General features: G+C 38.6%; 1 protein-coding gene across 1 annotated transcript; it reads right to left on the bottom strand.

Annotated features, from left to right (window-relative positions):
• Window positions 1–240: 240 nt before the first annotated feature.
• Window positions 241–15,198, bottom strand: LOC141427734 (transcription initiation factor TFIID subunit 2-like). Its single transcript, XM_074087327.1, has 8 exons — window positions 15,192–15,198; window positions 8,518–8,687; window positions 7,521–7,734; window positions 4,662–4,863; window positions 2,773–3,022; window positions 2,151–2,327; window positions 1,028–1,156; window positions 241–602 (listed from the first exon to the last, which is right to left on the bottom strand). The coding sequence occupies exons 1-8, from the start codon at window positions 15,196–15,198 to the stop codon at window positions 357–359; spliced, it is 1,395 nt and encodes a 464-aa protein (XP_073943428.1). The 3' UTR covers window positions 241–356.
• Between the last annotated feature and the right edge of the window lie 1,157 nt (window positions 15,199–16,355).

Raw genomic sequence — 16,355 nt, 5'->3', positions numbered from 1 at the left:
AAAATTTCTTTATTTTTAAATACTGTTCTTAAAGATTCCGTATTCCTGCGTATTTAGAGAAAGATAAAAATCCCTAAATAGTTGTGTATTTTACGTATTTTAAATTGTATATCGAATTAATTGTTAACTATGCCGTAATTTTTCATTGATGAAATAATAAATAAATTTGAATTGTATTAGTTATGAATAACCTCGATACTATAGTATAAACTATTGACTAGTTTAGTAGATACATAAAAAAACATTATGGTCATCATTTATTTAGAAAATATATTTGAAATCAAAGTTTCGATAACACATTTACCTCTTATTTTAATAAAGATATTTTTAATCTTATAAATAATTTTAACATTATTCTAAAAACTCATATTGCTCGGCATAGATGAGATATCTTCAGATGGGCTCTGGCTGGAGCTAAAAGAACTTAGGGTTTCCCGAGTCTCCTCTTTTATTCTAAGATGGTCAGTGCTGGAGGGAAGCAGGGCAGGGAATGCCCGGTCTTTGTCACGGTGATCTTTTTCTTTACCGGATTTTTCTTTACTGCTATGTTTGTGCTTGTGCTTATGTTTATGTTTCTTCTTGTCCTTCTTCTTTTTCTTGGCCTGTAATGAAGAACAAATATAATTGTTAAATCAGGTCAAAAGTAATGCCCTGCTGGGTACAGCCCTCCTTCTTTTGGAATTCCCACGGAAGTTTCTGTTTATTACTCTTTTATCGTACAGCGGCTGGACCGATTTGGATTAAATTTGGTATGTAGATATACGGACGTCTAAAATAACACATAGCTTACTTTTTATTCCAATCTTCCCAAGGGATCAAAGTTTTAACCGGATTTTCTAGGATTAGAGACATGAAATTTGGCGCAAATGTTTTAATACAACGACAAAGAAATCCGCAATGCGATTTTTGGGAATTCCAATGGGAATTTAGTAACTGTCGGATTTAACGGATTACGTGTGCAAAGCCGCGTGTAAAAAATGGCACGTTCGCCAAAAAAGGTTCACCATCCCTGTAATATTTGTTTTACCTTAGGAGCGCCTATGTCGTCCTTGTCGTGTCGGAACATGCCCGGCTCGAAGCCGACCGGGCCCGACGAGCCGGGGATGCCCGGCAGCGGCGCCGCGTTGTCCGAGATGAACTCGCGCTTTGAATCATCCTGTGTAACAGAAGTGATAAAGCTTTTTGACCTCAATGCGTCGAAGAGCTCCTCGCAAGAACGAACGCTCTAGGCCCAGCTGAGTAAGGGGTCATGCATAAGTTACGTCACACATTTAGGGGGGGGGAGTCTAGCGGTTTGTGACACAGGAACGAAATAATTCCAATTTTCATAGAAATACGTGTGACAAGGGGGGTGCTAAAAATGGTCAAATTTTGTGTGACAATTTATGGATGGCCCCTAATAAATATCATTCAGGCAAAAACTAGATCAGTAAGAGTGTAACTAGAAGTACCTAAATAGTATTTGCGATTTTGTACTGGAATTTCATTAATAATATTTTCACCTGTCATGTTCCTAAACTTCATATTTATGCTGGTTTTAGGCCAAATAAATTGACTTTTTATGCTCTTACTTGCACCACTGAATTTATCTTACTACTTAGAAGTTATCTAACTAACACCACAGAATCTATATATGTAAAAAGTTATCTAACTTAGATGCTATCTAACTAATAACCACTGAATTTACCTAAGTTGAAACTTATCTAACTAATAACCACTGAATTTACCTAAGTTGAAACTTATCTAACTAATAACCACTGAATTTACCTAAGTTGAAACTTATCTAACTAATAACCACTGAATTTACCTAAGTTGAAACTTATCTAACTAATAACCACTGAATTTACCTAAGTTGAAACCTATCTAACTAATAACCACTGAATTTACCTAAGTTGAAACTTATCTAACTAATAACCACTGAATTATTTAACTTAAAAGTTATCTAACTTATACCACTGAATTTATCTAACTTAGAAGTAATCTGTAAATCTGTTTAATAAAAATATACCTCGTTGAGTTTCTTGCCGGATTCTTCTCAACAGAGGTTTTTCCGAACCGGTGGTAGATTTTTTTTACATTCATAAGTGCTTGTTTTAGCCTAAATTGAATAAAGACATTTTGACTTTGACTTTGATTTGAATCTAACTTACACCACTGAATACCCTGATCGGCATGTCATGGACGGTAGTGATGTCAATCTTGACGTCCTCCTCCTTAATGCTGGCGACGGGTACGGGCAGAACGTCATCTTTGTGATCGAGGTCCATCGGGGTCGGAATGAGGATGCTTTGCTCTTGGATCACAGGCTCTTCGGCTTCGAATTTGATCTGAGAAGAAAAAACATACATTTTTGTTTAAAGTTTCATTAAATACAAAAACACAATAGTTATTTGTGTCAAAAGGGAGCAAAATGATGTATTTACGGCGAGGGGGGTACATTGAATCCAGAATGTAGCGAAGGATTCTACAATAGAATCCTGAGCGTAATGAGGGATTCAAGTGTTAACGCCCAAGGTGAAAAATAATTTTGCTCTCGAGTGGCTTATACAACTTATCACATAGAGCATTAAGAAACTTGAAAAAAAATCAATTCTAAATATAATTAAAGAGCAACCAGCATAAAAAAATGGCGCAGTTTTACAATTATCAACACTTATAAAAACACTTCGAAAAGCCTTGAAAAGAAAAGTTGCACTTTGCTCCCTCTCGCCAGGGAGGAAAAGTTACTTTTCTGAAGGAGAGGTGTGAAAACATAATTACATCATCGCATACCTCGTCAATCTCCTGTTTTATAACAGGCTTGGTTTCCAGTTCCCTCTGCCTTTCCTTTTCCTTCACCCTTTCCTTCTCTCGCTCCATCCTCTCGCGTTCCTTGTGCTGCATTTGCTTCATCATCGCTTGTATTTCTGGCAAGGGCACGCATATTGGCCTCTTCAGTCCGTATAACGTGTAGTAGAGATCTACTAGGTCGCATCGTAAACGTGCATCATTTGACAGGTGGCTGTTTATGTTGTTCCATAGTCTGGAAAAAAAAACAATTTAAAAAAATGCTGAAAAATCTAACCAATGAGGGTTTTTGACAGGTTTAATATCGCTAGATGGCATTAGCATCAAGAGGTCCGTTTGACGTTACAGTTTTGCTTGCGATTGGCTCATTTAGTTACTTTAGTAATTTACCCAATCACAAACATGGCGCCAATGTCAAAGTTGCCAAATGAACCCCACTATACTAGCACCAACTAGCCTGTCCTGAATAGCTAGCGAGAAATCCTGATTTGGATGAAACTGGGAGAGATTTTGCAGATGGTAGGACCTTGTGCAAGGTCCGCCCGGATTGCTACCACCATCTTGCTGCCTGCATCATCCTGCCGTGAAGCAGCAGTGCTTGCACTGTTGTGTTTCGGCGTGGAGAGTAAGACAGCCGGTGAAATTACTGGCACTTGAGGTATCCCATCTTAGGCCTCTGGGTTGGCAACGCATCTGCAATAACCCTGGTGTTGCAGATGTTATGGGCGGTGGTGATCGCTTACCATCAGGAGACCCACTTGCTCGTTTGCCATCCAGTCGAATAAAAAAAAAAAGTTCCGGTCATCATCTGCTCAGCCTATTTCCCATATCATTTGGGGTCGGCCATTGTAGCCTTATTCCGCCATCCTGTTATAAACTGGTAGACCTAGTACAGAAATAAAATCTAGTCCTAGTAAAATTGTTTCATATATATTTCCATTGTTTTTTCTGTCACATTTGATACCTGCTTATTTAAAAAGAGAAGCCTGACCGACCGGCTGACTGAATGACTGGCTCAGCAACTCCCAACCCAAACCAGAGACCGTATTGCCTAACGTCTCTGACGCTCGCGATCGCAATCAAATGACAATTTTTGTATACAAAATCTGTCATTTGATTGCGATCGCGAGAGTCAGAAACTTTAGGCAATACGGCCCCTGGTTGAAATTTGCATTAAGAAAACGTAGAAGCACAGATTTTTAAAAAAATCCTACAGGGTAGAATTCTACAAAAAGAGCGAAGCCGCATGCGCCAGCTAGTTCAAGAATAAAGCAAACAATGACATAATCATGATTACACCTGCCTCTTTAGATAACCTTATCTAGAATGTGTTGACTTGAATTTTATATTTGCATTTCGGAGATAGTTTTCTCTGTCGGTAAGCAATAAAAGGGCATGGTGACAACGTGAAGGGCAATAAAATTTTCAATTGAATTGATGGCCGACTCCTGCCAACGCTTGGAAGTCTTTTTCGCTTTTATTTCGAGCTATTTATACTCGTATAGGCTATTTTCTATATTTATTTCATCATCATCATCATCATCATCATATCAGCCATAGGACGTCCACTGTTGGACATAGGCCTCCCCCGTAGACCTCCAGTTGCCTAGGTTCTCGAGTGGAGACCGCGGATCCGCAAGCGCAGCTTAGGACGTCCACCAACGAGATGCAAGCCGCTTCCAACCGAGCCAACTGGATGTCTATGTTTATTTATCAACAAAAAATTACAGCATTACTGTTGAAACACCAATGCGCTGTAAAATAATTTAAAAAAAAAAAATGTAATAATGTTGATTCCGCCTCTGTATATGTGTATATGTGGGGAGACCCTCAGCTGAGAAATACTATCAGAATTAGTACTAGGTCATTAGTACCTGTGAACAACAGCTTCTGTGTCCAGCCGGTGGCGCTGCGCCTTCTCAAAAGGCGGCATGTTGACCAGCAGCCGCGCCAGCGCGTGCCGCACGTGGGGGTCGGGGTCGCTCTCCACGGTCGTGAGGAGGGAACTGAGGTCCTCCGGCTTGCCGTCCACTCGGACGAAGTCGACTAGGCACTCGAAGGCTGCGCGGCGGACGTCTAATGAATATAAAAGGATTTTTGTCTACTGAAAATACAAACTGAGACATGGATGCACAGAAAAACCAGAAAAAGAGACCAGCGCTGGGAATCGAACCCAGGTCCTCAGCAATCCGTGCTGCGTGCTATAACCCCTACACCACCGCTGGACAGGAATCTAGACACGAATTTTTCCTATGCATACATATCTCAGGTTGCTTATTTCTACTACGCTACTTACGCTTTTGTCTACATTAGGGTTAGGGTTATGAATTATTATAATATCTATTGATGTAAACAGCATTGAAATCCGTTGCTTGGTATAAAAGATCTAAGTGTACATACATACAGACAGAAGGAGAGAAGCGACTTTATTTTATACTAGCCGTAACCTGCGACTCCGGGTTTTCACTATCCCGCGAGAACTATGCAATTTTCTGGGATAAAAACTATTCTATGTCCTTCACTGGGATACCAACTATCTGTAACCAAATTTCATCTAAATCAGTTCATTGTTTTAGACGTGATGAAGTAACAAACAAAAAGACTTACAAACTCTCGCATCTATAGTATTAGTCAGACTATGTAAAGATTAGTAGCTGGACGACCGAGCTTTGCTCGGGCTAAATATCGATAATAAGCGTTTTCCCACAAATAAGACCAAGCTAGATCGATTTGTCATCCCCGAAAACCCGTACATACCAAATTTCATCGAAATCGTTGGAGCCGTTTATATATACGAAATATATATACAAGAATTGCTCGTTTAAGGGTATTAGATAGTTAGATAACCTAGTGGCATCCACGACAAAATTAGCCATTAATGACATTGTAATAAGAATCACGGCACGCGTCATCGTGCATGACTCTATCTATACAGGTAAGTGGAGCTATGTGTCAACAAGGAAAATTTAGTTTTTAAACTTAAACTAATTTAAACTAGTTTGCTATTTGCTAATGTCTTTCGGAGCTTGAAACACAAGATCGATTTTCTTTTTCTTTCTCATTTAAATCTTCAGGAAAACGAAGAAAACCGACGAGTCCCGAGCGGCATTAACATTCTTTTACTGTAGAGGATTCGAAGGTCGAAGGAACATCCGGGGTTATGCATAGAGGGTAGAGTTTGACGCTTCTGCCGGTTTAGTTTGTGGCGTCTTAGCCACTGACTGAATAAGCTTTTTTTTTATTCGACTGGATGGCAAACGAGCAAGTGAGTAAGAGATCACCACCGCCCATAAACATCTGCAACACCAGGGGTATTGCAGATGCGTTGCCAACCTAGAGGCTTAAGATGGAATACCTCAAGTGCCAATAATTTCACCGGATGTCTTACTCTCCACGCCGAAACACAACAGTGCAAGCACTGCTGCTTCACGGTAGGATTAGCGAGCAAGATTATTGTAGCAATCCGGGCGGACCTTGCACATGGTCCTACCACCTGTAGCTTAATTCAACACGGGTTTTTTGGTAAGGTTCAACGGTTTTTTTTTAATTTTAGGGTTTCAAAATTATTTCTCCCATGCTTTTATAATTATGCAAGAACAAGTTTTTTTTTTATCTATTAGTATGCGATTCGAATATTCTATCTTATATTTGCGCTGAAGATAACAGGTACAAAAAGTCTAAATTGTGTTACGTATATTGTAGATAGATTACAGTTACACCAATGTCTTTTACAGCACCAATTATCTTAAAACAACAAACTATGCAAACATATCATTACAGAATTGCCAAGAAAACCATTTGCTAATCAGATATTCAAGTTCCATTGTTCTTAACGTTTACTGGCAATATTTTAATTAAGAATCGTTTTCTTAACAAATTAGTTTGGCATACTATTTCACGTTTCAACTATTTAAAAAAATCCACATTGATATAACTAATTACAATACTAATAAAAAACAATGAAACAAATGAGAGAGAGAGAGAGAGAGAGATAGAGAGAGGGGGGGAGAGGGAGAGGGAGAGGCAGAGGCAGAGGCAGAGGCAGAGGCAGAGGCAGAGGCAGAGGCAGAGGCAGAGGCAGAGGCAGAGGCAGAGGCAGAGGGAGAGGGAGAGGGAGAGGGAGAGGGAGAGGAGAGAGGAGAGGGAGAGGGAGAGGGAGAGGGAGAGGGAGAGAGGAGAGGGAGAGGGAGAGGGAGAGGGAGAGGAGAGGGAGAGAGAGGAGAGGGAGAGGGAGAGGGAGAGGGAGAGGGAGAGGAGAGGGAGAGGGAGAGGGAGAGGGAGGGGAGGGAGAGGGAGAGGGAGAGGGAGAGGGAGAGGGAGAGGGAGAGGGAGAGGAGAGGGAGAGGGAGAGGGAGAGGGAGAGGGAGAGGAGAGAGGGAGAGGGAGAGGGAGAGGGAGAGGGAGAGGAGAGGAGAGGGAGAGGGAGAGGAGAGGGAGAGGGAGAGGGAGAGGGAGAGGGAGAGGGAGAGAGGGAGAGGAGAGGAGAGGGAGAGGGAGAGGGAGAGGGAGAGGGAGAGGGAGAGGGAGAGGGAGAGGGAGAGGGAGAGGGAGGGAGAGGGAGAGGGAGATGAAGAGGGAGGGAGAGGGAGAGGGAGAGAGCTTGGCAATCTTCTTACTAAATTTCAAGTTCCTTTCGTTGCTTAGGAAATACTTGAATGAAATGATGAATAAAAAATAATGACCCCTAGGGTGAGTTGGACACGCACTCAACCGGATTTCCGTCATGCACTTACCAACATACTGTCCGTATTGCGCGTACGCTCTAAAAACCATAGGTATGCTCGGCAGATGCCCGCACTGCTGCAATCGGCGTATCGCACGCAAACAGCTGACAGTCACCGTGTTTTTGTAGCATGGCAACACTTTCTCCAAGTTTAGCACGCGGGTGATCTCTTCTAAGACCAGCTTCGTATCCGCTGAGAGAGAGTCCGCTGTTATTGGGGCACCCTGTAAATGGATAAGCGTTTAAAGTGTCTAAAAACTTTCAATAAAAACTAAAAAGGAAAAACCAGTCTAGTAGTCTAGAATTCTGTTAAGTAACTTAAAAGTTCAACGGTCAGGATTCATTACTGGGAATTGTTGAGCTTTAAGTTAGTTTTTTTTTAAGCAGTTGGGTTTTTGATTTTATAGGGTTCCGTAGTCAACTAGGAACCCTTATAGTTTTGCCATGTCTGTAAGTCTGTCTGTCCGTCCGCGGCTAAGCTCAGAGACTGTTAGTACTAGAAAGCTTTAATTTGGCATGAATATACATACATATCAGTCACGCCGACAAAGTGGTAAAATAAAATATAAAAATAATTTTTTTAGGGTACCATCAGCCAAATATGTGGTCTACCACCCTAAAGTTGATAATCGTTTGCATGTCATAAAACAATAATGCCAATAGACGTGTCTGTCAACTTGAAAGTTCTACTTTAGCGACATATTCATTTGATAGGAACTTGTTTAAAAATTGATAGACCACTTATTGGCTGAAGGTACCTCCCATAGATGTAAAGTGGGGGTGATTTTTTTTATTGCGTCTACGCCAGCAGGGCTACTAGGAAATATGAAAATCGAAGTTTGTATCGTACCGTCTCTCTCGCTCTCGTATGAAATAATATTAGCGCCAACGGGACGGAGCGATAAGAACTTCGATTTTCGAATTTCGGCCATTCGACTCACTCTACCTTTTAATGGTGCGTCTCAGTAAGATAAACTGGTTAAAAGACGGTTAAAAGACCAACTTACGGGTTGCAACACGGATATAACAGGCGTGATGGTCGCCGCCAGAGCATCCACCAACGCTGCCTTGTAGTAGTTATCCGAAAAATGGTTCTTTGAGTTGTCGTTATATTTGAACAGGTCCAGGAGGAACCTGACGACTTCTGGTGGACAAATGCCGTGGATATTGCGAAGGCCTGCAAAGAAAGTTGATATATATAGGTAAGTGGTTGAAAATACTTCAAACATTTGTTGACCTATTAGACCCGTAGGACTACGTTTTGAGGCTTCAAAAATATTAAAGTTGTTTATTTTTCGCATATAGCTTCCGGAGCATTTGCCCAACCTAATACAAAAAATTGTGTCATTTTGGGTGCCTGCATAAGTAGAAATTTAGGTATTAGTGTTTTCCATTAGTATTGGACGAAAAAAAATTAAAGACGAAAATTTTACTTTCTTATTAATATCTGAGCAGTAACTGATGTACATAGGCATTTTGTGTCATATCCATCCACGGGAATCCTGATTTTTAACCAGTACCTAACATTTCGCCCAACTAACTCTAAAAGAATATTACAGTTTGTTAAAAAGATGTCAGACGTTTTAAAATACTGATATCTGTTATCCAAAATATTTTGTGTCAAATTCATCCACGATATTTATAGATATTATTTTTTTTTAATACAATACCCTGTAAAACCCACAAAAGAAAATTCAAGTTGTTAGAGTTTATGTGTTTTGATTATTAACGGTGTAAAAAAACACTATTCATAATTTGTGTCATTTTCATCCACGGATTCTCATTATTTGAAAAAAAAACTACCACGAAACGTACTTCGCGCGAATGGCGAGCGCGGGGAAGAGTACATCGGGTGCTTGGGCGCCGGCTGGCAGCGTTCGTTTGTTTATAATACCCGCGGCTTCGCACGCGTAATCTGACAGTTTAATTGATTTCGAGATTTTACTGAATTCTCATGGGTAATCCCAAAAATTACATCATAGTTATCATTGACTTTGTATTAAAAACAGCTGTGCAAATTTTATGAATTTAAGTCTAGCGCTTGTCATTTCGAGATTTTATGCCTATCCCATGGCAATTTTTTACGAGATACCTACCTAATAAGTTTTAGTTTTTTTTGCTGATTACTTTTGGTTGACTGTAATTTCATTGTATCTAAACAACACTTCCGTACCAAATTTCAAATCGATGTCATTAATCACTGAGGCGTTCCCTTCTGAGGAGACGCTCCTGGCTGCTTTACCAAGATGTTACTACCAGATACCGGTGTGAAGTAAGCGGCCAAAAGTTAGCAGCCGATTATAACCCAACCCAATTAAGAAGTTTGAGGTTTTATTTGCATGTGAGGTCTGACAAAAACACACACACACTAGTTGATATATGATACAAACTAGTTTATATTTAGTAGTTAGTATGACACAAACAAGTTTATATTTATGGACAAGTATTCAACCTGAACGTCTGGTGAAGCAAGAGAATTATTGCCAGCTACACCAGATTAAAACAAGCAGCATATAAAACTTCGAAACTAAAATGAAAAAAAAAAACACCAACATGGAAATGCGAACCTCTTCAGGTCTTTCCATAAAATAACACTGGATACTAAATGCTTTCTACTAAAGCTGCAACTGCTAACTAACCTCAACTAGTCTAGGAGCCACGCCCGATTTAATGAAAGCGGTGTATTTTTTTTTTGTAATAAAATGAGAAAAACGACATGTTGCAAATAGCAAATACGAACCTCTCCAGTATTTTGTGGCATGTTATTACGCACGTTGAGAGCTTTCGATCAACGCTTCAAGTGTCCAGTAACCTCATTTTAGTTTTGAAGAAAAGGTAGATTTAAAGTTAGCGGCCGAAAATAATCACAACAAAAATAAAAAAAACATTGATTAGAAAACGTGTTCCTTCCAGATATTTTATTAATACGATTATGCATTTGAAAAGATTTCCATCAAATCTGAAACTGCCCATAACCAAAGCCTAGTACGGGAGTTACGCCCGAATAAAAGTAGGCGGCCGAAAAATTTTGCAGTAATATGACAAAACGACCAACTTGGAAATGCGAACCTCTTTAAGTCTTTAAGTCTTTCCAATACGGGATACAAAGCTGCAAGAATTTACTAACCTCATCTAGTTTAGGAGCCACACCCGATTTAAAGAAACTGGCGTATTTTTTTTGTAATAAAATGAGAATAACAACTTGTTAGAAATGCGAACCTCTCCAGTTTTTTTCTGGCATATTATTACGCACTACGCCTACTTTTATTCGGGCGTAGCTCCCGTACTAGACGTTGGTTATGGGCAGTTTCGGATTTGATTGAAAGCTTTTTAAATGCATAATCATCTTATTAAAATTTCTGGATGAAATGCATTTTCAAATTGTTTTTTATTTTTTTTTTTAGTTTTTTTTTCGGTCGCTAACTTTAACTCTACCTTTTCTTCAAAACGAAAGGAGATTAGTGGACATTTGAAGCGTTCATCGAAAGCTCTCAGCATTCGTAATAATATGCCAGAAAAAACTGGAGAGGTTCGCATTTCCAACATATTGTTATTCACATTTTATTACAAAAAAAAAAATACGCCGCTTTTTTTTAAATCGTGTGTGGCTCCTAAACTAGATAAGGTTACTAAACTCTTGCAGCTTGTATCGAAAGCTTTTAGTATTCAGTATTATAATATGGAAAGATTTAAAGAAGTTCGCATTTCCAAGTTGGTCGTTTTTTATATTACTGCATACATTTTCGGCTCCCTACTTTTATTTGGGCGTAGCTCCCGTACTAGATGTTGGTTATGGGTAGTTTCGCATTTGATCGAAGCTTTTGAAATGCATAATCATATTAATATATAATATCTTTCTAGATATTAATATAATATCTAGGAGGAAGGCGTTTTCCAATCAATGTTTATTTTTATTTAGTTGTTTTTTTTATCGGCCGCTAGCTTTAATTCTACCTTTTCATCAAAACGAAACGAGGTTACTGGACATTTGAAGCGTTGATCGAAAGCTCTCAGCGTGCGTAATAACATGCCACAAAAAACCGGAGAGTTCCCGTTTCCAAATTGGATGTGGCTCCTAGACTAGATGAGGTTAGTTAACAGTTGCAGCTTTTATAGAAAGCTTTTAGTGTCCAGTGTTATTTTATGGAAAGATTTGAAGAGGTTCTCATTTCCATGTTGGTGTTTTTTTTTCATATGGTGTAGCTGGCAATAATTTTCTTGCTTCACCAGACGTTCAGGTTGAATACTTCTCCCTGAATATAAGCTAGTTATTGTGTTTTTGTCACTCTTATGAACACACAAATGCAAATAATAACTTAAACTTCTTAATTTGGTTGGGTTATAATCGGCCGCTAACTTCACACCGGTAGGATTGTTGACGCTAAGCGCTGCTATTTTAGATATGCAGTGACGCGATAGCCAGGTTTTAGAGCTGGGCATACAAGACCATACAAGACACCCAAGATACAAGATATCCATCTTCCTTTAAGTTCGAGTGAGAGAGAAGGGGCTTAGGGGCTAGATCACATCCTACTAATATTATATATGCGAAAGTTTATATATCTTGATGTTTGTTACTCAATCATGCTTTAACGGCTGGGTAGCATTAGCTGAAATTGGGATACTTATAGATATAGATATCGATTTAAATTAACTATATATATGCGTGACGACACGACACGACACGACAGATAAATAAATACAAATCCGACTTTAGCGTCATAAGCAGGATCCACGTCAAATTTCGATCATTAGAATTTTCGAACTTAATGCCAATCAGTTAAAGTTAACATTAGTTTTGTCGACTAACATACCATTTCTAAATTTTTATATAAAATACAATACAATACAATGACTCTTTATTGTACACCAAAATAGTAAGCGATACAGAACAGGTACACAGAATGAAAATGACAAGGGTAAACAACAGGCGGCCTTATCGCTTAAGAACGATCTCTTCCAGGCTTAGAGCAACGCGGGCTTCCTACCGGAAGGGAGCAACCTTAGCGGTAGATTACCTTTAAAATAGTTCTGGCGTTTGTTGCGGGGGGAAATGTGCATAAAAGTGCAGTTCGGCTTATTTAGATGCAAAAACAAAACTGCCAACTGACTGTAATGACGACGTTAACACATAAATAACCCAACAATACACTAATAATTCGTTTACAGATGACTCCAAACTAACACATTGACAGTAACATCATTAAGTCATCGCTTTATCGCTTATGCGATTTATCGCTTGACCGATCCGAAATTTGTACCGCTAGGACTCGATGTTGGTAAACGAATCCGACAATAATGTACGTCTTTGTTGTTTAATGTAATTAAATAGCAATAATACGATAACAATTTACTTCCATGTGAAATGTAACACTATAATTTTGCAAGCTTGATGTCCCAGATCTCTTTTTACAGCAGGAAACTGAACAATTCGATATTTTTAGCACCGCCGCGTTCACTCGCGCTTCTCGATTCGGTCTAATAGTTTGAAATCCGAGCGCGCCTTGTTTTATAAAATTCGTATGCCCAATTGGGCTTGTACTTTGACAGAGAGGAACGCGTCGAATGGCTACTCCCTTCCGCCCGGGTTGCTCTAAGCTTCCAGGCAACCTTTTTTATATATAACTATCAGCCTTTTTGATTCTTAAATTAATGTACCTATTATTTACATACTTAATTATTTGAATAGGTACTACATTCAGAGTATGCAAAAAAATAAAGTTATGCAATTTGTTTATTACGTAGCGGAGATAAAAGTCAGTCAATTCAATACTCATTAAGTTATATAATAGGCGAAGTACATAGTTTAAGGCCAGCGAAAAAAAAATGAAAGAGTTAAAAACATTGCAGGATCGCTATACTCGACAACAATGTCGCATTTAAATTTTATTATTATCAAGTCTCAAACTTGGTCACGGTAATATCTAAGTTGGCACGAGTCAGGGCTATTACGAAACTCGAAACTTGAAGTTCGTGTCGTGCGGTCCCTCTGACACTTACAGTATTTAATACGAGAGCGAGAGGGACAGTACGATACGAACTTCGAGTTTTGAGTTTCGCAGTAGCCCTGCTGTACCTACAGCCAATTCAATCTGGTTCCAGAAAAAAAAAACATCTAGCAAATCAAAATAACAAAACAAAACAAAACAACTGATACCTACCCATTAGGTATCAGTTATTTTGTTAGAACCTCGGACTTTTTTTAATGTGTGTGAAACAGCTCGTGGTGTTTTCAGAGGAAAATACACCTGCAATTTGATATAAAATTAAATATCGTAATACATTTTGAGAAAATGTTTATATTAGTCTCGGCTGGAATACTCATACTCGCGTTTTAATACTCATACTCAGCCAGCAATTGCCTACTTACATGCGACGACAGTACTTGTATTATCTAATATGAATGCTTCCCATAGATGAAATCGTACCGAACGAACGTGTTTGCGTGCTTATGCCCCCGTCGCCCCGCCGCTTGACCGCGCGACCCGTTTTCGACCGCAACCATTTGTTTTTATGTTTTATTCATTTAAATATCGTGGGCGAAAATGACACAAATTTACAATGTCGATTTATCATGCATTTATGATATAAAATATGTGAACTCTAATGACTATAATATTTTTTTAAGCGTTTGTAGGTTAAGAAAACAAAATAATTTAAAATCTTAAAATTTGCGTGGTCTAATTTGGCACAACTTTTTTTATAGGCGTATGTAAGTAATCTGAAATAGGAAATAAATATTTCATAAACTGTTAATTTTTTCACACCATTTTACATACTGTCCATATAACAGTTTGCACTGGACGAAAATGACACAAATTTGGTTTACATACTCCACAGGCTATCCTAGATATGATGCCATAATTATTTTTAACTTTAAATTTATTTTGCGAGATTTATTCAAAAAAAAAAAAAACAACCACAAATCTTCAAATTGCTGAAAATGCAGGCAACAAAAATGACACAAAACGCTACAATAAGCTTCATAGGTACGACTGTACCCACAGGCAAAAAATTAAGAAACTTTAGAATTCTTGAAACTTAATACCTCAAAATAACGTAGTAGTCCTATCGGCCTATATGTATATAGTTTTGTTGCCTTTAGTTATTATAATCGGTATGTTTGAAGAAATAAGATTTGCCCGAGAAGGGTATTCTTTTTCATACATGCACTCATTAAACTTAGAACTAGCCTCTTTTAGCTATGGGGGTAAAAAAGTTGTAAAAAAAGCACTGCCATCACAAGTCAAAATTCAAATCCAAATCATTTATTCAGTAAATAGGCCGCAATGGACACTTACGTGTATTTTTTTTTAAACTACCAGCGCTTGTCGGAAAGACCTCAGCCAAGGAAAAAATTCTACGAGAAACACCAGGTATTGCAGATGCGTTTGCCAACCTAGAGCCTAAGATGGATACCTCAAGTGCCAGTATTTTTTGAAAAATAAAACATAAACCAAAATATGTCCAAAGTATGCCACCTGCTAAGAAACGGAATTCGCTCCATCATCTATATTTCCATATAATACAACCTGAAGCTCTTCAAGCTAGGGTGAATAGGCTGTTTCGATACTGAACCAGCGCGATTCACCATTTGGCTCATCTGCAACTTTACATCAGGTGACACAGGAGTCAACCCGGCAGATATATGAAAAAAAAATTATCGGTTACTCAAACTTACCTGCCATTGGCCACCTATAGTCTTTGCAAGAAGTAATGCTTGCAGATTGTTCAAAGTTATTCTGCTTTATTATGTGCGGGGGCAGAAACGATCCAAACAATCTTCGGAATATCGTCAGCATCGCCGGCGGCCCTGCCAGGAGCTGTCATACGTCGCTACCTAGAAATAAATAGCAACGAATCACTTCACCATAATACGGTATTTGACTATTTTGAATATGTTTTATAAATTAAAAACTTCACAATGCCTGTTATCGAATAGGAAAAACAATTTTTAAGCTACCTTTACAAATAACAAAGTAATAAAGGTTTGAAATTCAAGATTTAACAGAGTAAGACATACTGGCATGTGACGTCACACGCCAGTACCGCCTACTTGCTGCAAAGAAAAAGCGTTAGAGAAAGAGACAGGTATATAGAGTTTTCAAAAAATCACTATAAACCAATTTTCAACCGATTTAAATTTACTCTTCGCTAAACACTATCTGTATATCTATATTTTTATAAGAATATTAAGATATGGCAAAATCAGGAGTTGTCAAATACCGTATGCCCCATACCAACGTTTGCCATAAATATATAGAACCATGCTTTCAGGACTTTTTTAAATGTCATCTTACAGAATGGAATAGGCTGAGGTTAGGTTAGGTTATATCAATCCTGAAGAAAATACTGTTTCAGAAATAAATTACTTCAGGAATTACTATACATATGGAAATAAATTAAATTCGGGCAAACGACAGAAACCTAAGAGCAAGATTATTACCACTTATTAGTGACGGAACGTCACAACCATATTCCACCGAGCTTCTTCTTTTAAAAAGCCGCAGAATTATCTAGGTGAAATCGACCAAGGGTTGCCACTTATTAATACAAACTTGCTTTTGCCCGCGGCTTCGCCCGCGTGGAATTCGGTTATCGCGCGCTGTTCCCTTGGGAATGTACATTTTCCGGGATAAAAATAGCTTATGTCACTCTCTGGCCCATAAACTATATCTATCCAAAAATCACGTCGATCCGTCGCTCCGTTTAGACATGAAAGCGGACAAACATACAATACACAAACACACACACTTTTCATTTATAATATTATAGTATGGATAATCCCTACTATTAATATATAAATGCGAAAGTAACTCTGTCTGTCTGTCTGTTACGCTTTCAC

The sequence above is a fragment of the Choristoneura fumiferana genome, chromosome 5 (assembly GCF_025370935.1).
Source record: "Choristoneura fumiferana chromosome 5, NRCan_CFum_1, whole genome shotgun sequence".
Classification (NCBI taxonomy): Eukaryota; Metazoa; Arthropoda; class Insecta; order Lepidoptera; family Tortricidae; genus Choristoneura; species Choristoneura fumiferana.
Note: the sequence above shows the minus strand (reverse complement) of the source record. Positions and strands in the feature narration are given on the sequence as shown.